The sequence below is a fragment of the Muntiacus reevesi genome, chromosome 18 (assembly GCF_963930625.1).
Source record: "Muntiacus reevesi chromosome 18, mMunRee1.1, whole genome shotgun sequence".
Classification (NCBI taxonomy): domain Eukaryota; kingdom Metazoa; phylum Chordata; class Mammalia; order Artiodactyla; family Cervidae; genus Muntiacus; species Muntiacus reevesi.
The window spans coordinates 11,220,795-11,246,977 of NC_089266.1; the positions used below are offsets into that span (position 1 = coordinate 11,220,795).

At 45.4% G+C, this 26,183-nt stretch overlaps 1 protein-coding gene and 1 pseudogene across 2 annotated transcripts in view; both read left to right on the top strand.

Moving 5' to 3' along the window:
- The window catches only part of RPTOR (regulatory associated protein of MTOR complex 1), a 314,337-nt gene that overhangs the window by 238,137 nt on the left and 50,017 nt on the right, over positions 1-26,183 (top strand). For both annotated transcript variants that reach the window (XM_065909607.1, XM_065909608.1), the window contains exons 14-17: positions 20,580-20,654; positions 23,596-23,661; positions 24,165-24,356; positions 24,675-24,815. In XM_065909607.1, coding sequence (XP_065765679.1) covers positions 20,580-20,654; positions 23,596-23,661; positions 24,165-24,356; positions 24,675-24,815 — 474 coding nt within the window. The remainder of the gene's footprint in view (positions 1-20,579; positions 20,655-23,595; positions 23,662-24,164; positions 24,357-24,674; positions 24,816-26,183) is intronic.
- LOC136150476 (U1 spliceosomal RNA) lies at positions 17,044-17,188 on the top strand (annotated as a pseudogene).

Consider the following 26,183-nt stretch of genomic DNA (forward strand, 5'->3'; position numbering starts at 1 on the left):
CCTCTGCTGTGAATACACACACCTCCTTATTACGAGGGTGACGTTTCAAAAAAAGGGGAAATCTTATGGGCAGGGCTGCATTTGTGTGCTTCAGTGTAACGGAGATTATAACATTAACCCAGGTGGGAGGGGGCCACAGACCCGGCTGCTACATGAATTCACATCCAGAGGGAATGGGGGTGGCCACGTAGGTGAGAACCAGTGGGCAAGAGGGCCGGGGTAGGGATGCCAAGGTGACAGGAGGGCCAGGTGGGTTCTCGAGTTTGAAGCCATGTGGTGGGAGGGCTGGTCATGTGACAGTGGTGCCTGGGGTGGGGTGCAGTGCAGGGAGCATTCACGGGACCACTGGGATGCAGCCATCGATTTCTTAAGCCAGCCATTTTCCCCTCCCCCAGCCATCCATGCGTCTCTGTAAAGTTGTGGTAATAACGCTTCCTGCAGTATGGTTGCAGAGATCAGGACCACAGTGTGTAAAGCAGTTTTAGAAATTTTAGCAGGAAGGGAGTAGCGATAAAACCTCATTTCTACCCAGCCTGCCTCTGCTACACTAAAGCCTTTTGTTGCCGATCTGAAAGCCTGGCCTTGGGGCCCAGGAAACTGTACCTTTTGGTCATTTCTACTTTGCCCTTCATCAAATTTAACTGAAGAGCCAAGCTACCATGTAAAAAAAAGGGCTTTTCTGGGGAAGTTATTTCAGAACCTTGTTTCTCTCCCACTTCAATACCTTTGTCATCTGTATCCCATGTTGAGAAGTTCACTGGCACTGTTCTTGCCATTAGGGACCATGTGCAAAGGTTCTGGATGCAACAAAGGGTGAGACTACCAGGACATGAAGCCCAGTGTGGGGAGAGGGACAGAAAAGATCCCCCCTTCCACCCCAGCCCATGAAGGTGGTGGTTGGCCACCTGAACCTGCTCCTCAGGACCACCAGTGCTCCAGAACATGTTCAGTCAACTGCATTTCTTGTACTCATCAGTATTTTAGTAGCTTTTAGCACCTGGAAATAGAGAGTGTCTTTATTTTTAGTCTTCAGAGTGGCTATTTCTGCTTTTAATCTTTTTTCTTCATGTGAAAGTAGATGACCCTTCAGAACTGCACTTTGCTGCTGAGTTCTCATGGAATTTACAGTTGGTCATCTTATTTCAGAACAAGGGATCTGCTTTGAAACTGCCTCTTGGTCACATTTGTCTCCAGGGGCCTGGTTGTCTCTGGAGCCGAACATGGGAGGGCTCGTCGACAGCACAGATGCTGCAGTACTGTAAGGCTGTCTCGGAGCCTACGTTCATGTCTGCTTGATGCTGGAGGAATTACATGTTTAATAATGCTTGAGGAGCTGTTTCCGGGCCCAGCTGGAAATGCCCTAGCCTGCAGTGTTCTTGTAAATGCCTGCAGGTGCTGGGACCATCCTATGGCTTAGCGCCTTAACCAGCTTGTTGCACCTGTTTATTTAAAGGCAGTCATCCCACTAGGAAACGTTTTTAACATTTCCAGTTGAGACTGAGCGTCGTTTACTTTATCCTTCCTTTTCATGATTACCCTGGTCTGAGTTTCTGAGAGAGTAAAGTTCCATGTGTTTCTGGGAATTTGCTTCTCCCTTCCCCAGCTGGCATCTGGCCTCTGAGTACTCACATGCTGTGTGCCTCCCACAAATCTCAGAGCTCCTGGAGTGGCTCCTTGGGGTGAAGGAACCTGCACAGAGGCACAGGTGAGGCGTCCCAGCACCCCAGCGCTCTCAGCTGTCCCTGTGCTGGGGAGCCCCCCACCCTCAGGGCTCTTCCCCAAGAGTTGTGAAGGTATGAGCGCCACTCTGACTGCATTCCCAGCTGAGGGGTGAGTCTGGGGCCTCCTCTAACCCCACAGGCAAATGTTGAGCACACACTACATCCCATTGTGTGAGGGGCTCCTAAAGGATTCAGGAAGCAGGAATTACCTCAGCCTTAGAGAAAGTAGGCTCAGTCTGGGAAGAAGGAAGGAGGGAAATTCTAGAAAGAGTTACAGGCTCAGAAGGACCATGTGCCATTTGGCTGAAGCAGGGAGTGTACCCTGTGGGGGCACTTAAATGTAGGCATGTCTCTGGACATTAGGAGAGCCCTTTGTGGTCTCAGTGCCCCGATCATCTCCAAGGAATTGGGTCCCAGAGGTGTATGCGTAGTGTGTCCATTGCGACCCTGTGATCTGTAGCCCACCAGACTCCTCTGGGGTTTGGGATTTTTTTCAGGCAAGAATACTGAAGTGAGTTGCCATTTCCTCCTCCAGGGGATCTTCCCAGGGGTCAAACCTGTATCTCCTGTGTCTTCTGCATTGCAGGCAGATTCTTTACCCCTGAGCCATCGGGAAGCCCCAGAGGGTCTCTTCCCAAATTACCCATACAACATGTTACTCTACACTCACTGCTACCATCAAAAATTACCAGATGTATGAAGAAGCAGGAAAATATCATCCAAAATGAGAGGGGGAAAAATTGGCCTACCGAAACTTTTTCTGAACTCTCACAGGTGTTCGAATTAGCAGACAAGGACGTTAAATCATTAGAAGTCTGTTCCACATAAAAAAGCTCCACTGAGACATGGAAGATATTAAAAGGACCCAGCTCAAACTTTTAGAAATGAAAACTCTGATATGTGACATGAAAAGTATGGGATAACAACCAATTAAACTTTGCAGAAGAAAAATTAGTGAACTTAAAGGCATAGTAATAAAAACTCTCCAAGATGAAGCACAGTGAGAAAACCTTTTATAAAACTAAAGGCGTATCCTTGAGTTGTGGGACAACTGCAGGTGACTAACTCTATGTATACTGGGAGCCCCTACAAGGGGCTGGCAGAAAAAAAATTTGAAGAAATAATGGCTAAGAAATTTTCAAATTTGATGAAAACTATAAACCTGCAGATCCAGGAAACCCAACAAACTCCAAATACAAGAAACATGAAAACTACACCAAGGCCCCTGATAATCAAATTGCTTAAAAAACAACAAATTTAAAATTCAAAAGCAGTCGATAAGAAAGGAAACAGAGAAGCTAAGGATGATAGTGGATCACTTGTCAGAAACTATGACAGCAGGAAAACAATGGGACTGCATCTTTAACATCATGGAAGAAAAACTGAATGTAGAATTCTGACCCACTGAAAATAATATTGTAAAAATGGAGGCAAAATAAGGACTTTTAAAGACATGTAAAACTGAAAGAATTCGTCACTAGTAGATCCACAGTACAGGAAATGTTAGAGAAAGCTATTCGAGCAGAAGGAAAATAATACCAGGAGGAAACATTCATGGACACGAAGGAGTTCAGAGCACCAGAGAGTGCTCCACAGATAAATGTGTGGGTGTTTTTTTTCTTATCCTTGCTTTTAAAATCTCTTTAAAAGATAATTGACTGTTTAATGAAAAAATAATAACAGTGTACTATGGAGCCTGTAACATACATAAAACCCAAATGTATGCTAACAATAGCAAAAAGGTTGGGAGGAGAGAAATTGAGGAAATATTGTTCTTAGGTTCTCATACTTCTTTGAAGTGATAAAATATCATCTGAAGGTGAACTGTGATAAAATGTAGTCCATAAGCCTTGAAGTTATCACTAAAGTTACTATAGCCAATTAGCCAAAAAGGACATAAAATGAAATCATAAATATATACAAGTAACATGAAAGAAAAAAGAAAAGGAGGGAAAGAAAACAAAGAATGGATGAGATAAATACCAAAAATGTTAACAAGACAATAGATTTAAGCGTAACCATATATATATAAATAATCACAATATAAATAGTCTAAATACCCAATTATAGGGCAGAGACTGTCAAATTGGATTTTTTAAAAAATTATATGCTCTTAAAAGAAATGTACTTTCAATATAAGATGCAAATAGATTAAAAGCAAAAACATGTGTTACCACTAAGCAAAGAAGGCGAGAATGCCCCTATTAATATGTCAAAGTAGGTTTCAGGGCATAGAATATTACCAGGAACACAGAGTTGTTTGCTAATGCTAAAGGAGTTCACCCATCATGAGAACAGTACAGTCTAAATGTTTATTCACCTAATAACAGTATTTCAGAACACTTAAAATGAAAACTGGTGGAACTGTGGGGTAGCAGTAAATAATCCATGATTACACCTGGAGAATCCAGCATTCTCTTTTCAGTAAATGACAGAACAAGTAGAAGTGGAACCAAGGACGTTCTCTCAAACACTTGAACAGGGCCATCCAACCAGCTGGACAGCGCTTCATATGACTGCAGACCACTCGTTCTTTCCTCGTCCTGGGGATGTACACCATGATGGACCTCGTCCTGTGTCATAGAACAAACCAGGACACATTTAAAAGAACTGGAATCTTACACAGTGTATTCTACAACCATAGTGGAATCAAATGCAAAATCAAAATAGATAATAAGAAAATCAGGGACATTGGAGACTTGTGTACTTTTAAATAAATGATTTGGTTCAGTTCAATTCAGTCGCTTAGTCATGTCCAACTTTTTGTGACCCCATGGACTGCAGCACGCCAGGCTTCCCTGTCCATCACCAACTTCCAGAGCTTGCTCAAACTGATGTCCATCGAGTCGGTGATGCCATCCAATGCCATCCAACCATCTCATCCTCTGTCATAATAAATAAATTATTAAAATATTTTAATTATAAAACAAAATTTTAAGAAGCAATATAAATATATAAAATAAAATATATAATATTAAAGTATAAATGTTATATAAATAAACTTATAAGCCACATAGATATGTTAAATCATATTTATTTCTAATTATAAGTATTATGTATAAAATAAATGGGCTGCATCAAACTAAAATCTTTTGCATAACAAAGTAAACAGTCAACAAAATGAAAAGAAACCACCTTTAGAATGGGAGAAAATATTTGCAACTCACCTATCTGTTAAGGGGTCAAATATAAGGACCTCTTACAACTCAAAAAAACCCTAACTTAAAAATGGTCAAAGGAATCAGTTAAAAAAAAAAAAAAAAAAAGGTCAAAGGGCCTGATATTAGTGAAAGAAAAGCAGATTAAACCCAAAGTAGGTAGGAGAAAGGAAATAGTAAAGATCACTATGGGGACTTCCCTGGTGGTCCAGTGGTTAAGAACCCGCCTGCCAATGCAGGGGACACAGATTTGATCCCTGGTCTGGGGAGATCCCACATGCCACAGAACAGTTAAACCCACGTGCCACAACTACTGAGCCCATGCTCTAGAGCTCTTGCTCTGCACCAAGAGAAGCCACCACGGTGAGAAGCCCTCATACTGCAACGAAGAGTAGCCCCTGCTCGCTGCAACTAGAGAAAGTCTGAGTGCAGCAATGAAGACCCAGCACAGCCAAAAATAAACAAATTGATTAATTTTTAAAACAATCACTGCAGAGATCAATGCAAAAGAGAACAGAAAAGTAGTAGAGAAAATCCACTTAACTGAAGGCTAGATTCTTTGAGCAGATCAATAACTACTCAGACTGAGAAGCGAACAGAAAAAAGACATAAAACGCCAAATCAGGAATGAGAGACATGGCATCACAGGTTCTGGAGATGTTGAAGGTATAGTGAAGGAATTTATAAACAACTTGATGCCACAGTTTTTGATCACTTTGATGAAATGAACTCCTTGAATGACACAAGCTGCTTCCTTAAGAAGGCAGATAATCTGAATAGCACTGTATCTAGTTTTAAACTTCGATTTGTGATTTAAAACTTTCCTGCAATGAAAGCTCCAGGTTCAGATGGTTTCATTGTTGAATTCTACCCAGTCGTTAATGAAGAAATATATGGATGGCAAAGAAGCATCTTCCCATATCATCCTATGAGATTTGCCTTGCCTTTATACCAAAAACCAGATTAAGAAAACTACAGATCAATATCCTTGGGGAAGACAAACGCAAAAATTGTAAATCAAAATTTAGCAAATCAGAGTCAGCAATATATTTTAAAAAGATTATACATCATGCAGAGACATCACTTGGCCAACAAAGGATTTGTTATCATGTCTTTCTGCTCATTAACAAGATCAACAGAAGGGAGACAATAAAAGATTTCTGTAAACTAGATTCCAGTTAAGTGAGGTTTTTCTTATAGACACAGTTAATATATAATTCAGGCAGACCTTCCCTAGTTACAGCTAATAAATTTTTATTTATAGTGCCACCAGGGGACTCCAAGGACACAATGTCACTGAATTTGGAAAAACCTTGTATGTCAGTATAGATGAAGGAAATCCAGATTTGGGGACACAAAGAGCTTCACTGTATGTACCAGCTCTCCTGGTCCCAAGAAGAAACATGTTGTGTGAGTAAAAAGCAGATCAGGGATTAGCACAGTTTTATTTCTGTAACCATTCCCTCCCCCCACCCAACATCTGTGCTAGTTCTCCTTCCCAGTCTCAAAACTTGTACTGTTCGCACTGCGGTGATGTCATCCCAGCTCACTGACGTTCATAGCCTCTCTTCCTGTACCTGTATCCCTTCTTGTTTCCATCTCCCCACTTCCGGCTCACAGTTGAAAAAGTGAGGTGGATTAGCTTCTTCCTCCATCCAAAGATGACTCACGTCACTCAGTTCAGTTCAGTTGCTCAGTTGTGTCCAATTCTTTGTGATCCCATGGGCTGCAACACGCCAGGCTTTCCTGTCCGTCACCAACTCCCAGAGCTTGCTCAAACTCATGTCCATCAAGTCAATGATGCCATTCAACCATCTCATCCTCTGTTGTCCCCTTCTTCTCCTGCCTTCAGTCTTTCCCAGCATCAGGCTCTTTTCCAATGAGTCAGTTCTTCACATCAGGTGCCCAAAGTATTGGAGCTTCAGCATCAGTCCTTCCAATGAATATTCAGAGTTGATTTCCTTTAGGATCAACTGGTTGGATCTCCTTGCAGTACAAGGGACTCTCAAGAGTCTTCTCCAACACCATAGTTCAAAAGCATCAGTTCTTCAGCTCTCAGCTTTCTTTATGGTCCAACTCTTACATCCATACACGACTACTGGAAAAATTAATAGTTTTGACTAGACAGACTTTGTTGGCAAAGTAATGTCTCAGCTTTTTAATATGCTGTCTAGGTTGGTCGTAGCTTTTCTTCCAAGGAGCAAGCGTCTTTTAATTTCATGGCTGCAGTCACCATCTGCAGTGATTTTGGAGCCCCCCAAAATAAAGTCTCTCACTGTCTCCATTGTTTCCCCATCTGTTTGCCATGAAATGATGGGACCAGATACCATAATCTTAGTTTTTTGAATGTTGAGTTTTAAACCAGCTATTTTACTCTCTTATTTTACTTTTATCACTAGGCTCTTTAGTTCCTCTTCTCTTACTGCCAGAAGGATGGTGTCTTCTGCATATCTGAGGTTATTGATATTTCTCCCGGCAACCTTGATTTCAGCTTGTGCTTCATCCAACCTGGCATTTCACATGATGTACTCTGCATATAAGTTAAATGAGCAAGGTGACAATATACAGTCTTGACGTATTCCTTTTCCAATTTGGAACCAGTCCATTGTCCATGTCCAGTTGTAACTGTTGCTTCTTGACCTGCATACAGATTTCTCAGGAGGCAGGTAAGGTGGTCTGGTATTCCCATCTCTTGAAGAATTTTCCACAGTTTGTTGTGATCCACGCAGTCAAAGGCTTTGGCATAGTCAATAAAGCAGAAATAGATGTTTTTCTGAAACTCTTGTTTTTTCTATGTTTCAACGGATGTTGGCAATTTGATCTCTGGTTCCTCTGTCTTTTCTGAATCCAGTTTGAACATCTGGAAGTTTACAATTCACGTACTGTTGAAGCGTGGCTTGGAGAACTTTGAGCATTACTTTGCTAGCATGTGAGATAAGTGCAACTGTGCGGTAGTTTGAACATTCGTTGGCATTGCCTTTCTTTGGGACTGGAATGAAAACTGACCTTTTCCTGTCCTGTGGCCACTGCTGAGTTTTCCAAATTTGCTGGCATATTGAGTAGCAGCACTTCCAAAGCATCTTCTTTTAGGATTTGAAGTAGCTCAACTGGAATTCCATCTCCTGCACTAGCTTTGTTCGTAGTGATGCTTTCTAAGGCCCATTTGACTTCGCATTCCAGGATGTCTGACTCTAGGTGAGTGATCACACCTATCGTGGTTATCTGGGTCATGAAGATCTTTTTTGTATAGTTCTTCCATGTACTGTTGCCACCTCTTCTTGATATCTTCTGCTTCTGTTAGGTCCATACTGTTTCTGTCCTTTATTGTGCCCATCTTTGCATGAAATGTTCGCTTGGTATCTCTAATTTTCGTGAAGAGATCTCTAGTCTTTCCCACCCTATTGTTTTCCTCTATTTCTTTTTTTCCCCTCTATTTCTTTTCATTGATCACTGAGGAAGGCTTTCTTATCTTTCCTTGCTATTCTTTGGAACTCTGCATTCAGATGGGTATCACTTTCCTTTTCTTCTTTGCCTTTAGCTTCTCTTCTTTTCTCAGCTATTTGTAAGGCCTCCTCAGACAACCATTTTGCCTTTTTGCATTTCTTTTTCTTGGTGATGGTCTTGATCACTCCCTCCTGTATAATGTCACGAAGCTCTGTCCATGTTCTTCAGGCACTTTGTCTATCAGATCTAACCCCTTGAATCTGTTTGTCACTTCCACTGTATAATCGTAAGGGATTTGATTTTAAGTCATACCTGAATAGTGTAGTGGTTTTCCCTACTTTCTTCAAGTCTGAATTTGGCAATAAGGAGTTCATGATCTGAGCCACAGTCATCTCCTGGTCTTGTTTTTGCTGACTGTATAGAGCTTCTCCATCTTCAGCTGCAAAGAATATAACCAGTCTGATTTCGGTGTTGATCATCTGGTGAGATCCATGTGTAGAGTCTTCTCTTGTGTTGATGGAAGAGGGTACTTGGTATGACCAGTGTGTTCTCTTGACAAAAGTCTATTCGCCTTTGCCCTGCTTCATTCTGTACTCCTGGCAAAAGTCTATTAGCCTTTACCCTGCTTCATTCTGTACTCCTGGCAAAAGTCTATTAGCCTTTGCCCTGCTTCATTCCATACTCCAAGGCCAAATTTGCCTGTTACTCCCGCTATCTCTTGACTTCCTACTTTTGCATTCCAGTCCCCTATAATGAAAAGGACATCTTTTTTGGGTGTTCGCTCTAGAAGGTCTTGTAGGTCTTCATAGAACGGTTCAACTTCAGCTTTTGGTTGGGGCATAGACTTAGATTAATGTGATATTGAATGGTTTGCCTTGGAAATGAACAGAGATCATTCTGTCGTTTTTGAGACTGCATCCAAGTACTGCATTTCAGACTCTTTTAGTTGACTATGAGGGTTACTCCATTTCTTCTAAGGGATTCTGGCTCTCAGTAGTAAATATAATGGTCATCTGAGTTAAATTCACCCATTCCATTCCATTTTAGTTCAGTGATTCCTAAAATGTCGATGTTCACTCATGCCTTCTCCTGTTTGACCACTCCAATTTACCTTGATTCACAGACCTAACATTCCATGTTCCTATGCAATATTGCTCTTTACAGGATTGAACTTTACCTCTGTCACCAGTCACATCCACAACTGGGTGTTGTTTTTGCTTTGGCTCCATCCCTTCATTCTTTCTGGAGTTATTTCTCCACTGATCTCCAGTAGCATATTGGGCACCTACTGACCTAGAGAGTTCATCTTTCACTGTCGTATCTTTTTGCCTTTTCATACTGTTAATGGGGTTCTCACAGCAAGAATACTAAAGTGGTTTGCCATTCCCTTCTCCAGTGGACCACATTTTGTCAGAACTCTCCACCATGACCTGTCAGTCTTGGGTGGCCCTATACGGCATGGCTCACAGTTTCATTGAGTTAGACAAGGCTGTGGTCCATGTGTATTTAAAGGCTCAAAAATCAATATGCCATAGAAAGGTATAGAATTAGAAGCTTTTTTCCATCTCCTGTCCTTGTAAGGGGTACAGGGAGTCAGTGTATCATATTAACATAGAAAATGTGACACCTGGGTCAAAATGAAAATAAATATTAAATTAAATGTAAGCTTAAAAAACCACTCTTCCACCATTATGCTTAATTGCCTTACTAGTTTCTTATATAGTCTCTTGACTAAACATAAGTAAATATGAATATACAGACCAAACTGCGCTCTCCTTAAGCACACGACCTCCTCCACCTGGGGTCTGCCTCTTGCATTTCCTCACCTAGGAGGTCTTGCCATTTGGGCTCACAGACAGCCTCGTGCATCTTCACAGCTAATGCACAACATCCCACTGCAGAGGAGCACTGCTCACATACCCAGTCTCCTGTGGTGCTGGGACCTGTGATCTGAACCAGTCCCTTGTGATTAAACACACTATTGCCATGAATAAACTTCTACATGCTATTTCATACCTGTTAAATTGTGCTCCCAAACACGACATTGCTAGATCAAAGGGTAAATGCATTTCTAATTTTGACAGATACTACCATTCTATATTTTCACAACAGAGCACATTGTAAAATATTTGAATTTTTGCCAATCTGAGAAGTGAAAAGTGGTATTTCAGTGTAGTCTTACTGTGTACTTATTAGGAAAAAGATTGAGCATTTTCATAAATATAAAGGCCATTTGTATTCTGCTTTCTGTGAACTGTTGGTTTGTGTCCACTGACCATTAGATTGCTAGTGTTTTTCTTGACTTCAAGGAGCTCTTTATATATTAAGGAGGCTAGTTTGTCCATAATCCAAGCACCACAATGCTCTTTATGACTGTGCCTTCAGAGTTAATTTTGAGAATATGTAGGATTAATTCCTACACATATTTCCCTGGCTATTTCTATTTACTTCTCCATAGGACGTTTATAAAATGTCTAGTTTCAGACAAAAAAGCCTGCTGGTGATTTTGGAAGGATTATATTAAAGTTTAAATTAATTCAGGAACACTGATATATTTATGATGATGAATCTTTCTGTAAGTGAACAGGGATGCTTTCACTTGTTCAAGTTGATTCTTGTGTTCTTCAGGACTTTTTTTTTGGCTGCTCCTCGTGGCATGCAGAATCTTAGTTTTCTGACTAGTGATCAAACCCATGCCTTCTGCAGTGGAAGCTTGGTGCCCTAACCACTGAACTGCCAGGGAATTCCCAGGAATGCTTAAAGTTTTCTTCACAGAGGGTTTTCATGTTTCAGGTCAAGTTTATTTCCAGTTTTAGGATTCTTTTATAAATGGGGGTGCATCTATCTTTTTTCCTTGCATTTATCTTCTAACTGGTTGTTTCTTTTGACTTCTGTGTATTAAAGTCTTTAACCTCACTAAGTTCTCTTATTAGTCCCATTTAATTTATTGCATTGGGTTTTCTAGGCACATAATCATATCATTTGCAAACTCTAATGGCTTCGCTTCTACCTTTAAAATTTTTATGTCTTTAGTCTCTTTCTCTTGTCTAATTGTATTAACTGATAGAGACAATGTCAGCTAACAGCCTCGCCATTCAATTCTCCACCTGCTCAAGCCTATCAGAGAGATGGTCAGTTCCTATGCACCCACCCACCGGCCCTGGGGCCTTCAGCTCTGCTCTGGACTGATTTTGGTCAAGGCCTAATGAGCTGCCTCCATGCTGGAGGGGCCCTGCTGCTGGGCTGCACCCCATTACCCAGAACACAGCTGCGATTCCTAGGACTCGTTTTAACCGTCTGATATATTTCTATAGCATAGATCTAGTAATAATATCATCCCTGCCAGGCCCTAAAACCACCATCCCTCAGGGTCACACTGAGCCCCATCATACAAGGTCCCCTGCCTGGTGCCAGACTCAGGGGTGGCAAGACTGAACAGTGTTTCTGAAGAAGCCCACCCCAAGGGCCGCCTCCCCTGCACAGGAGCTCTTGCACACTGGACTGTCTTTGCTGTTACTGCCTTCGTGTGTGTACACCTCTGCTCACGGCACCCTCACTTCCCACTGGAGGCAGAGTGCCCTCCCTCCCCAGCCATCCCTCCCGGCTTCCTCTTTGATCCCAGTTTGAGTCGCTGCCTTTGGGTTAGCTCTTTGCACCTTCTACCTTCTCTGCTAGACTTCCAGTTCTTTGAGGACAAGGACTCACAATGCAGCCTTTCTACCAGAGGCCCAGTGAGTGTTTGCTGACTGCATAAATGAACTGACGTGTGCACCAAGAAGTAGGCCAGTTCCTAACCATGTGTCAGTCACATCCACTAGCTGCCGCCCCATGAAACAAGGACGGATCAAACCTCCCTGGATCAGTGCTGCTGAGGTCCAGCCTGTCCCTGACCTTGGAACCCGGGTCACTGCCAAGTGCAAAGAACATGCCCAGGAGTACTGGGCAAGAACGGTGCCTGAGCTGGTGCTTTCTGGGCCAATCAATCCAGCCTTGATTTCAGGCTCCACACAAACTGTGATTGCCCTTTTATAAAACTTTTGAGACTTGGCCGTGTGGGCTGTGCTTTCTTGCTGACCAGCCTCTGCCCACCTGCCCACCCCCAACTGAAATCATTACTGCAGAGCTGGTGATTAATGCAGCCTGACAATTAATCACACAGCCCTCTAGTCTCTGAATTGCCCTTGGCGACAGACTGATGCATTGGGAAGTCCCCTGCAGCCTGAGTCACTGCACCCATTCATCCTGCAAAAGGGCGACCTGTCACCTCCCCAGCAGCACACGGTTCAATCTGCCAGTGTGGGCCAAGTCGCCTGTGTGGGGAGGGCAGGTGACAGCCTCCTGCGTCCCTCCTCTGTCTTTTCACTTCACTCTTGGCAACTACAGGGATCTGAACAACTGCCTCCTCCAGACCGACAGAGCCACAGAGACAACCCAGCTGCAACCTGACCTGTCATCAGTGAGCATGTCCAGCAGGGCCTGGCCTCCTCCCAGGTGGCTGGTCTTGGGGCTGAACCAGCATCAGGACAGGCAGACTCAGTTCCTGGGACGTGAGTGAGGTCTCTGCTTTGCTGGCCCACAGCTCTCCAGGGACCCCAGGAGAGTGGATCTGGCTCTCCTCCCAGAGTAAAACCCACTCCCAGGGCTTCTGAAAAGCAGCCACCTCAATTAACCAGGAAGACAACTAAGAAGAGGCCATTCTGAACAATTCTATTTTACCAAAAAACTCTTTGTTCCAGAAAATCCATTGCAGGGGACTGTAGATGATCCCTTCCTTCCTGCTAGTGTTGGAGGGTCCTCTGAGGAGGCAAGGGGCGAGTGTGGTTCACTGTGGAGATGGGGACACTGTCCAGTGGCGGCTCTGGCAAGTGCTTGTTGACCTGGGTCATCTAGGAGGCCGCCATTTTCTTACCAAGCTGTACTATGTTGATGTAAGGTATTAACAAGAGGAGAAACTGGGTTTGGGACATATGGGAACTCTATTTACTATTAAGTTTTCTTTAAAATTATGATAAAAATACATTTTATTAAAATACAAACTATAGGAATAGGGCAGGATACAAACAAACTCCTGGCACAGAAGATGTGTTTGCCCCAGGTCCTCACAGGACTAGCCCCATGGGCTGCTCTGCCTTCAGCAATGGAGCATTAAGAAAGCAGGTTTTGAATAGCAGATCCTTTGGCCCATGTGATCACATTCTGATCTGGGTGATGATCACCGGATGGTCAATACCGAAATCAGACTGATTATATTCTTTGCAGCTGAAGATGGAGAAGCTCTATACAGTCAGCAAAAACAAGACCAGGAGATGACTGTGGCTCAGATCATGAACTCCTTATTGCCAAATTCAGACTTGAAGAAAGTAGGGAAAACCACTACACTATTCAGGTATGACTTAAAATCAAATCCCTTATGATTATACAGTGGAAGTGACAAACAGATTCAAGGGGTTAGATCTGATAGACAAAGTGCCTGAAGAACATGGACAGAGCTTCGTGACATTATACAGGAGGGAGTGATCAAGACCATCACCAAGAAAAAGAAATGCAAAAAGGCAAAATGGTTGTCTGAGGAGGCCTTACAAATAGCTGAGAAAAGAAGAGAAGCTAAAGGCAAAGAAGAAAAGGAAAGTGATACCCATCTGAATGCAGAGTTCCAAAGAATAGCAAGGAAAGATAAGAAAGCCTTCCTCAGTGATCAATGAAAAGAAATAGAGGGGAAAAAAAGAAATAGAGGAAAACAATAGGGTGGGAAAGACTAGAGATCTCTTCACGAAAATTAGAGATACCAAGCGAACATTTCATGCAAAGATGGGCACAATAAAGGACAGAAACAGTATGGACCTAACAGAAGCAGAAGATATCAAGAAGAGGTGGCAACAGTACATGGAAGAACTATACAAAAAAGATCTTCATGACCCAGATAACCACGATAGGTGTGATCACTCACCTAGAGTCAGACATCCTGGAATGCGAAGTCAAATGGGCCTTAGAAAGCATCACTACGAACAAAGCTAGTGCAGGAGATGGAATTCCAGTTGAGCTACTTCAAATCCTAAAAGAAGATGCTTTGGAAGTGCTGCTACTCAATATGCCAGCAAATTTGGAAAACTCAGCAGTGGCCACAGGACAGGAAAAGGTCAGTTTTCATTCCAGTCCCAAAGAAAGGCAATGCCAACGAATGTTCAAACTACCGCACAGTTGCACTTATCTCACATGCTAGCAAAGTAATGCTCAAAGTTCTCCAAGCCACGCTTCAACAGTACGTGAATTGTAAACTTCCAGATGTTCAAACTGGATTCAGAAAAGACAGAGGAACCAGAGATCAAATTGCCAACATCCGTTGAAACATAGAAAAAACAAGAGTTTCAGAAAAACATCTATTTCTGCTTTATTGACTATGCCAAAGCCTTTGACTGTGTGGATCACAACAAACTGTGGAAAATTCTTCAAGAAATGGGAATACCAGACCACCTTACCTGCCTCCTGAGAAATCTGTATGCAGGTCAAGAAGCAACAGTTAACAACTGGACATGGAACATTGGACTGGTTCCAAATGGAAAAGGAGTACATCAAGACTGTATATTGTCACCCTGCTTATTTATCTTACAGGCAGAATGCTGCTGCTGCTGCCAAGTCACTTCAGTCATGTCCGATTCTCTGTGACCCCATAGACGGCAGCCCACCAGGCTCTGCTGTCCTTGGCATTCTCCAGGCAAGAATACTGGAGTGGGTTGCCATTTCCTTCTCCAATGCATGAAAGTGAAAAGGGAAAGTGAAATCACTCAGTCGTGCCCGACTCCTAGTGACCCCATGGACTGCAGCCTACCAGGCTCCTCCGCCCATGGGATTTTCCAGGCAAGAGTACTGGAGTGGGTTGCCGTTGCCTTCTCCAACATGCAGAATACATCATGCGAAATGCTGGGCTGGATGAAGCACAAGCTGAAATCAAGGTTGCCGGGAGAAATATCAATAACCTCAGATATGCAGATGACACCATCCTTATGACAGAAAGTGAAGAACTACAGAGCCTCTTGATGAAAGTGAAAGAGGAGAGTGAAAAAGTTAGCTTAAAACTCAACATTCAGAAAACTAAGATCATGGCATCTGGTCCCATCACTTCATTGCAAATAGATGAGGAAACAGTGGAAACAGTGAGAGACTCTATTTTTAGGGGCTCCAAAATCACTGCAGATGGTGACTGCAGCCATGAAATTGAAAGACGCTTACTCCTTGGAAGGAAAGTTATGACCAACCTAGACAGCATATTAAAAAGCTGAGACATTACTTTGCCAACAAAGGTTCGTCTAGTTAAACCTGTAGTTTTTCCAGTAATCATGTATGGATGTGAGAGTTGGACTATAAAGAAATCTGAGTGCCAAAGAATTGATGCTTTTGAACTGTGGTGTAGAGAAGACTCTTGAGAGTCCCTTGTACTGCAAGGAGATCCAACCAGTTGATCCTAAAGGAAATCAACCCTGAATATTCATTGGAAGGACTGATCCTGAAGCTGAAAATCCAGTACTTTGGGCACCTGATGCAAAGAACTGACTCATTGGAAAAGAACCTGATGCTGGCAAAGATTGAAGGCAGGAGAAGGGGACAATAGATGATGAGATGGTTGGATGACATCACCGACTCGATGGACATGAGTTTGAGTAAGCTCCAGGAGTTGCTGATGGACAGGGAAGCCTGCCATGCTGCAGTCCATGGGATCGCAAAGAGTCAGACCCAACTGAGTGAACTGAACTGTAATACATGCACAAATTTTTGTTTTGTTTTGTTTTGACCACATCATGTGGCTTGGGAGATCTTAGTTCCCCAAGTTGGCATTGAATCCAGGGCCACGGCAGTGAAAACACTGAGTCCTAACCTCTGGATTGCCTGGGAAATCCCTACATTTGTAAATTTTATCTTACTGCACTTGGCAAGTGGGAAGGCCATTGTGCCAGGCCTTTGAGTTGTGCAGACAGACAAACATCTTTAACTGCCTGGGAGGGACTGTGCCCCTGGGTTTGAAGAACAGTCAGCTCTTGTGTGCAGTGCGTAGAAGCCCCACTCTGGGGTTATTTTCTCAGGCACTACTAGTTTTATGGCCACGAGCATTGTTAAGACTCTGGGTGTATAAACAGTTCACAGTAGTCCTCTATCTGTCTGGAGATGATTCTAATGTTCTGGTGGCAGTGGGTCAGGGTGCAGTCCAGTGCTACTGTCTCTTGTGTGAACCTGGCTCACCTCTCCGGCATCCTTTCCTCATCCCAGGGAGTGAATTCTGCAACCCAAGGACAGGAAACAGGACCCTCCCTCTGTGATTTTCTCCATATTCACATCAGAACCTGAATGGCTGTGTCCACTGTTGACACTGCTCAGGACTGTCCTCATTTGATGCGTCGTGTCTGGTGGTCTGTTGATCTGTGCTGTTTGTGTCTTCCTGCTCCCCAGGAGACAGACTTTATAACCTGCATTAAGGAGAATGAAGGTAGGGTTTCCCCCACAGCATTCTTTGCCAGAATATTCTGGGGGGCGCACCTGCCCTTGCCTTGTGAACTTACCCTCGCAGAAGCCAGAGTCTGTGGTCTCTGGACTCGGCTTGATCTCTGCTGCCTCCTGAAATCAGTTTGCACACTGCATCTTCAGCCACAGTGAACTGTGTACTTGCTTCCTCGTCTCTGTTTGCTTTTCTTCTCTTCCTCACCTCCCTCCCTTTTTCTCATGTTAAAAATATAATTCCCTGATACAATGATCATGAAGGTGGTTTTCCCAGCGTGAGGCTTATCCATTGTACTCCAGATATGCTGACCTCTGTGGTTTTCCTAAATGTGGGAAAGTTGACTGCCTAATTTGTGGTAGTGGGGGACTTTTCCCTACTAAGAAGAAGGGGAAAAAATGCATATATATATATATATATATATATATATATATTTATTTATACAGGTGTGCAGTTGCAGGGGGGCTTGCTTAGGAAAAAACCATTTTATATTCATGCTCTTCCTCATCTCCACCCTCTTTCTATGCTGGCCTTAATATGTCAAACCTGTAGCTTGATCTGGGAGAAAACAGAGAGACGAGAGAGGGCCCTCGAAAAGCAGCCGTGTGGAGTGTGGGCTGCTGGAGCCCTGCGTGTCTCAGGGGAACTTCCCCCCAGTCTGTGTGTGCAGTGTGTCTGGGCCTTTGTAGTTTCAAGGACTGTTTTCTCTTTTAAGAGGGCACTTGGCCAAGTTGGGAGGGAGAGTGGGCAGCTGGTGACCACTGTCTCAGCATCCTGAAAAGTCAGCACCCTTTAGATCCCCGGCTCTCCAGCCCCAGATGTAGATACAGAGAGGGCTGGGATGGCGGATGGGGGTGATTGTAAGCCAGTTCCAAAAGGACAGTTGCTGAGCCCTGAGAGTGAGGGTGGACATGACCTGAAAACATTATTGTGGTTCCCACCTGTGTGGCAGCCTCTTCTAGACAGAGGTCGTTCTACATGAACAAGACCATCGCCATTTCCAGTACCGAAGCCATAATGAAGCTATGGCTTCACCTACTCACACATGTGCCTCAGCTTCCGAATTAGCAGATATGACTTAGGGACACGTCACTCTGACGAGACATGTTTTATGAGCATCGCTGTAAATGTGTGGGCCTGGGTTTGACTTGTGGCACCTCTGGTTTAAAAACAAAGGAGAGTGACTCTGTTTCCAGATGCAGGCACCTTAACCCTGTCCCCAGATGCAGGCACTGTGCTGCAGGCGCCGTCTTAGCGCGCCCTCCCAGCCCCTTCTGGATAAGCCTCTGCGGACAGCATCTTGCTGACACCTTTTAGTTCATTTATCCAAACCTTCATTCAAAGTGAGGCATCCCTCATGGGAATGACTTGAAAGCTGCATGCTTAATTGGCTTCCGTGGCTCTTGGGGATTATTATCCTACTAACCTGAGCTCCTAGTGCCCCTTCTCCCTGACCACCCCCTCCATCTGCACTTAAACAGCTGAGTCCAGTCGCCACCTTATTAGTTTATTGATGTGAGGGAAAGCACCTCATTATCAGAGCACCCTGAGAAGTAGGCCAGCGTGGGAGAGGAGGTCAGGGCTCTAGGCTGCAGTAAACAGCAGATTCTGTCTGCAAAACCACCCTGCCCCTGAGAGTTTCACACTGGGCATGCCCCCAAGCCAGCAGTGCCCTGCAGAGCTAGGGAGGTTCTGCAGTGTGTAACTTTTCTCCTTTTATTCTCAGAAACTCAGATCTTAAAATTCCAGCCCTCTCTACTTCTTGAATGGCCTTTATCCCCTAGAGTTGAGCATGCTGGGAGCTGATGAAATTCAGCGTCTCCCTGTAAACATGTTACCCTAAATCACCAAGTGGTTTTTCTGGGTATTGATCCAGGAAGCTCAGTGAGCAGTATGACCACATTCTGTGGGTTGCTTTCCAAGAACGAGAGCATCCGTGATTTATGAGTCACACTCCCGTGTTCAGATTGCACTTCCGTGTGTCAGATGTTTCATCTGATTCCACCAGTTGAGCAAAGATTTCTTAAATGTCACTGGGGTCCCACACCTGCAAGAGGGAGGACCTGGGCATGAAGCCTGTTTCTTTGCCTCTTTCTCTTACTGGGCGCCTCCCTGGATGTCAATTCCTGAATGTCTGAGGTGCGGTTGTTTAAGTCCCTTGAAGAGCCAGCACCTGCAGAAACGCCTCCCAAGTCAGCCAGCCTGGTATAGAAGCAGGGTTTCTGATGACCCCACTGCCTCAGGGCCAGTTCCTTTCCCTGAGATTTAGATTCCTTGTTTCTTGGTACCACTTGGAGCCCCTTCTGCTCACATACCTGTTTCCCTGTCTCCCAACTCGTCCTTCATGCTCCAGATCACCTCCCCCTCCACCCTGTGGCCATGAGCTCCCACCCAGTACGTGCATGACTTTTGATCTAGGAGTTCAGCCTGGCTCGCCTCCTCCTGGTAGCTCCACTATGTGTCTCTGAGGTGCCTTGATGCAGTGTACCCCAAATCCAACTCCTTGCCCTCTCAATCTCTGATGACACGGCCCCCACCTCTCCCGCCTCTTTAGTGGTCTCACCAAGCAGTCGAATTGCCCAGCTCCTCCCTCCCAGATCCCTCTAGAACGATCTTAAGTCTCCAGGGTCCTCCCCACCACCTCTGACCCTGCTGCACATGGTCACCACCCCCAGTCTGACTTTGTAGCTCACCCTCCACTGCAGCTACCAGAGTGATTCTTCAACCTGCAGTTCAACAGTCTTCCCCCTCCCATTCCCAGTGCCCTCTGGTGTCTTCAAGACTCCATCCATGAAGCAGTCAAAGCTCTCTGCCTCCAGCCTTCCCTGGCTGCCTTCTCCCTGGTTGCATATCCTAGCAGGATCCCCACCTGTTTCCCCACCTTCCACCCCCACTCTCACAATCTGTCCTTCCTTCATGGATGATCCTAGCTACTCCACCCCTCCCAGAGCTTCTCAAGCCCAGCGTCTCATCATGAGCCAGAACTTCTCAGCTGTCTCCCCCAGGACTATGAGCAGGGTGTGGGGGTCTGTGTCCAGGACTGAGTCAGCGCTTGACACCTAGTGGGTCTTGAAAACTATGCTAACACATGACACGGTGGTGCTTACACATGCTATGTGCTCTGAAGAGGTGGTGAGACTTGCACACTTGGCAACCCACTTAGCCCTGAAATCAAACTTTCCACTTGGAGCTGCTCCTTTGGAGACAGGCCTCTGGGAAGCACCTGTTGGAATATAACCATGTGATGTAAGTAATTCATAATTATGGTGTTTACATAGATTTTGTCAGGCTAAGCAAAGGTGTATGTATATCAGGCTCTGACAGGGGCTGGGGTCTGCAGAAATGAGTGGTTTCAGGTGTTGGGCATGTCCCCGCTCAGAATTGGTAGGAGAGGTGCATGGGCCCTGGGCTGACTCACTAGAGAGGACAGGTATGGGAGCTGCAGGACGCAGACAGCCTCCGAAGGAGCCAGCCCAGCAGCCAGGGTACCCGCACCTGCCAGGTACCCGGAAGGGGTTCTCGAGAATGCCTCAGAGCCGCTGCACTTCTGAGAGTGTGTGCGATGCCAGCCCTTTTCCCACAGCCAAGGGAAAATGCATTTGTACACAGCCATCCCAGCTATTTTTTCAGATGAAAGTTGGACTTGAGAGGTGAAAATGATGAAGACATAAAATATTCATTGCACATTCCTTTGTTCACACATCCCAAGAAGAAAAAGGAGCCCCTTCCTGGGAACTGCACTCACTGTTTCTCCTGTGTCTCTCCCCCCAGTCATGCCAAGCTGACCTGGTGAAGGACAACGGCCACAAGTACTTCCTCTCAGTCTTGGCAGACCCGTACATGCCAGTAAGGACCAGCATGTTATGCTCTGGTGACACGTTTCCTGGGGGCTCTGGGAAAGGTTGCTCTACACAGAGGGACCTGTGCTGGAAGTGGGGAGCCCCTTACACTCCCAGCTCTGCCTCACTTGGATGATACCCTTTGCTTCCTGGCATATTGTTTCAGTAGCTGCTTCCCTAAAGTAAGTCACAGTGAACCTTGATACACAGGCTGGTTTGGTTTTGTTTACTTGAGTCCTTTTTCTGGGCACATCTTTGCAGTGAAGTAGAAACCACTGTGCCTTGTACCCTGTCAACCAAGTTAGATCAGTGACTACTTGTACATCCATAATATTGGCAGTTCCTTTGCCCAGTGCAGGATCTGGACCTAAGGGGAGGTTAATGCACTTTATCAATCAGGAAGGGGGTTGGGGCAGTAGAGGTGGTGGAAAAATTGAAAGTTGAAATTTGAAATATATTTTATTGTATTAAGTTGTTTAAAAATTAGTAATCCGTGAATAGCATATAAAATAACTCCCAATAAATGTTTTTAAATTAGTATTTATATTCCCTCCCTCTAGCTCCTAGCTTAGTAAAGAGAATAAAATAAACACCTTAAGTATCAATAATTACTCAATATAACTTAATTTTATGAGAATGTTTAATGAAATCTAACAGCTCATTCACACAGTCATAGGTGCCTCTGGTTGTGGAAAGGAACTTTTGGGTGTAGTTTCACCCTCTGGTTGGTTTTCTAAACTAAATGACAATTTAAAAAAAATTTTTTTTCTAAAATCCAGGAAACATTAAAAACAGGATTGTTATAAAAGGTAAGCAGAACTCGTATGTTCCAACTGAAGTATGGTATTTAAACATCATCGAAGGTGGTTAAATTTAGACTTTACATGAGTATTGGAAATAATACAGAGTGAGTAAGAGAGGTCAAACGACTGAGAAAGACATCTAAGCTGATAGACATGCAATAAAATGATGAACAAAGTTGGCACAAGTGGGCCCCACTTCAACTACAAACACATGAAGTTTTGAGGATCTAGCCAGATTAAAAGAAAGGAAATTAAATCCACAAATGCCAAAACCTGAAGTCAGGGGAGGGGCACAGTGAGTCATGGGTGAACCTCACAATGACCGTGGAGCTCCACACGTGTGCAGCCCAAGTCTACACAAAAAAACACAGGCTTGTGGGGTGAGCCACCCGCTCACTGGATGAGGACAAGAAGAGCTAATCCAGTCCATCCATGTCTGGGCAGAAAGTCAGGAAAAGCCTCTGTAAGAAATAGAAATTCCCCATGCGGGAGGAGCCACCAGCCAAGTGAGGAACATGACATCTCCAGGGCCTGCCTGGAAGCAGCGAAGGCTGTACCTTTTCTGCAGGGCGCCTTTCTGTATAGCTTCACAGCCAGGGCACCAAGACTCGTGCCAGGAGCTCCAGCCTGCTCCTGGCCCAGGTCCAAGTGACGTAAGCAGAGCTGGCAGAAAGGAGGGTTGGCTCCCAGAGAACTTAAACTAATAGAGTTCTCTGGAAAAAGAGTGAAGAGCATTACAAATAAGTATGTTTAAGATAACTGGATAAACAATTTGTTTTAATTGCGTCCAAAAATAAACCCTGGTGTTTCTTCCTCAGAAGTACTTTCTTGCCTGTTGTAAGAGAACAGAGTATTCTGCCCTGTTTACTCCTTCTCAAAAAATGACCAACTAGGGTCTTTTAATAAATAGGCAGATTTTGGAGGGGAAAAAAGAACCTATAATGAAATATAGTCATTAGAAGCTCCATAGACAAATTAAACAGCAGAACTGACACAACCAGTAAAGAAGTCTGTGGAGAATTCATGTGGGAGGAAGCCAAGAGATGTGATGGAGGTTCTGAGAGGGGCTGAGCAGGCTAGCTGCTTTCAACAAAGGCCAGAGGGAGACAGGGGGACACACAGTTCAGTGGAGAACTTTCTAGATTTGAAGAAAAAATGAGTTTTCAGCTTTATAAAGCACAGTGAGTCTTGAGAGGGTTCAATAAAAACAAATCCACACCAAGACTCATCGTAATGAAAGTAGAGAATGTCAAAGGCAAGAGTAAAAATCTCTAAAGTAACTAGGATGTAAAGGAAGGTGGTTGCAAAGATGTGGACAGCAGTCACCACAGTAACGGATGGAAGACAGAGAAGGGACCCTCAAAACACAAGGGAAACTGTCACCCAGGGACCCTGTGTCCCCACGAGTGTCAGTTGGGGAGAGGGCAAAGCCAGCACATCTGAGGGCTAACAGCTTCTCAGGCAACCAGGAGGCCCGCACTTCAGGAGGAGATGGAGCCCAGAAGTCAGTGAGAAGCATCAGAAAGCAGACATTGGCAAACATGCCATGTATGTAAATCAACATTGGCTGTAAAAATAAGTAAGAGCAGTCACGCATGAGGAACTGAAGCCGGAGGAGGAATACTGGGAATCCAAGGCAGATAGAGAGAATGACTAGACTTCGCTCCAGGTTAAAAACACAAGGTACCACAAATAGTTAAAAATAGACGGATGTCTGAGTCAGTAGAAGCGCAGAGGAGAGGAGAAAATGAGAATCGATCTGCCCACTAGAAGACCAGAAAGAAGGAAAAATGAAGTCAAGTAGAGACTGTGGTCAATCATTTTACGACCAGTGTGCTCAACTCCGATGGTCTGCTTCCATAGGCTTGGGCAGAACAGGGCCTCTGATGGAGCAGAGTCACCCTTCATGCAGCATCAGATGTCAGGGACCCATCCGTCCTCCATGAGGCCAACCCAGAGCCATCAGACCCTTTTTAAAGTGCAGTTCCTATTTGGAGACTCAAAAGACAACAAAGCTGGCTCTCGTTACTTTAACTACAGACCAGGCTCATCATAAAGATCCTGGAAGGATAACTCTAGTGCATGGGGGTGATGAGTTTCTGCCACAAAGAAAGTGCAAACTAGCCTGTGACTTCTGTTTTCCAGGCTGAGCACCGGACCATGACGGCCTTCATTCTGGCTGTAATTGTCAACAGCTATAACACAGGGCAGGTGAGTGTCACGCCCCTTCCCCACCCGTGCAGGGCCTACCTTTGGGTTGCAGATGCACAGCTGTGAGCTCCAGGATCTGGAGGCCAGAGGAACTGTCCTGAATATATGTCTGAAGAAACAATGACCTCAGAAGCGGGTGGGGGGAGGTTGGGGATCACACCAGCCCTGGGGGCTTCATGGAGGAGTGGGGGTCCGGACCCTTTGTTTAGCCCCAGTTGAACTGAAATTGGTGGAATTTAAAGTGAGGAAAATTGAGGAACGTCCCCAGCAGTCCAGAGGTTAAGAATCCGAGCTTCCTCTGCAGGGTGCATGGGTTCAATCCTTGGTCCAGGAACTAAGATCCCACATGGCACAGCACAGAAAAAAAAGAGGGAAGTTGAACACATCTTGCAAAGTGATTAAGCATAGTTTCCCTGAGAAACCTGGGGGGCTAGGGCCAGCCCAGGACACCGCCCCAGTCAGTGGTCGGTGGGTGATGCCCTGTTTTGCCTGCCTTCTCGCAGGAAGCCTGCCTCCAGGGAAACCTGATCGCCATCTGCCTGGAGCAGCTCAACGACCCCCACCCACTGCTGCGCCAGTGGGTGGCCATCTGCCTGGGCCGCATCTGGCAGAACTTTGACTCAGCCCGGTGGTGTGGGGTGCGGGACAGTGCCCACGAGAAGCTCTGCAGCCTCCTCTCTGACCCCATCCCTGAGGTGAGTCTGTAACTCCGCCACTTCAGGCTGAGTGAGGTCAAGGTGCACCTGGGGACCACACCCCCAGAACACCCCCCCCCGCCCCCCCGTGGGTTCCTTGCCCCCTGGCTTTGTCTCTGATGCCTGCACACAGCCTGTCACCTGGCCCTTGGGCGTGGCTGCCACTAGCCTCTCATTTCCCTGCTCTGCTTGTCTGCACAAGTGGAGCTAGGCTGAGAGGACCATAGACAGGACTAAGCTGCATCTAGTAGGCTCCAGCGGCCCAGGCCAGAGCCAAACAGCCGGCCACAGGGTAACTGCTCCCTGTCCCGCCCACAGGTGCGCTGCGCAGCCGTCTTTGCCCTCGGCACGTTTGTGGGCAACTCTGCAGAGAGGACGGATCACTCCACCACTATTGACCACAACGTGGCCATGATGCTGGCCCAGCTCATCAATGACGGCAGCCCTGTGGTCCGGAAGGTGCGTGGCCCCCACCCCTAGGCAGCACCAAGCGCCTCCAGGCCGGGCTCCCTTGGCACCAAGGTCGAGTCGTGACCCTGACCTGACCGCAACTTCGAGCGCTCAGTCCGCCCCCAGCGCGCATCCTGCCAAGAGCCAACTTTAAATGTTTGTTTAATTCTCTCCAAAATGCGTTTCTTCACCAGATACTCGTGTGTTTGCTTCATTTAAAGGCATTTAACAGGCTGCGTCTCCTGGCAGCTTGTATAATAGGCTCCTTCCTGCCTGGGAGCAACACATACACACATCACGGAGATTCAAAAGAGCAGTAGCCACCCACAGACAGACGGAAAGGTTTGTGTAGTGTATTCCCCTCCCCGCCCCCATGTTTGTCAGCAACTGAAGGGAACAGTTCTTTGCAGTTGAAACTTTTACTTCTCTGTTTCAATGTAGAAGGGCCATGATCTCCATCCAAGACTTCACCCCCCTGTCAAAAGTTGGCTCAGAACAGATCAACCCTCTCCCTCCCACAGCCAAAAGGGCCCGTGGGGGGAACCCCACTGTCGGCCACGTTTCAGGGTGGCCTTGGAGGCCCACCCTGGGAGCAGAGACTTCTCTAGGACCAGGAGGGCAGTGCCGTCCTGTGTGTGACCCTGAGTCACCTCTCATCACCTATAGGTGCTGGGCTGCTTCTCGGCATGTCTGACATCCCTGTGCCAGGGAAGGGAGGTTGGGTTTCTCAGAGGTAGGGGTGGTTTGGAGTGTGTCTGTTTGGAGAGCAAACCTCCACTAACTTGGTGGCGGGAACGTTATCGGGGCAAGTTCAGGTCAGCCGGGAAGGATTCATTCCATCTTGAATTCCCTCAAAGAGCCATGAACCCAGTTACTAATAGGCCATGTCATCTAGAGAAATGTTAACAATGTGGAATGATCCTCCAGGTGCTTTTTCATGTTTTTATTTTGGGTTCTCATCATTAGCATCTGTCTGAAGCTGGCTTCCTTGAGTCAGAGTCTTCTTTTTCCCAAGTCAGATTGCCTGTATGTGATCAAAGCAGTGGTTCAGCAGTATCCTTAATTGTCTGTTAAGATTCCTTTTAAAGAAAGGAACTCTTTTTCAGTTCTTTCCCCAAAAAACTTTAAAAGGATGTTAATAAAAATGGGAAGAATGTCCGAGTCTCCAGTATCAGGAGAATGGTCTCCAGGTCATCAGGAACACAAGGACCGAACACTCAAGCACAACCCAGGTGACCTGACATGGCCCAAGGCTCCTTTCCCAGCCTCACTCCACTAGCCATCCTTGCCAGACCTGAGATGCTCAGGTGTAGCCAGGTCATTCCTGTGAGCACTTGGGGTTGACCTTGCCTGGGCCTGCAGACATGGGTGCTGAGA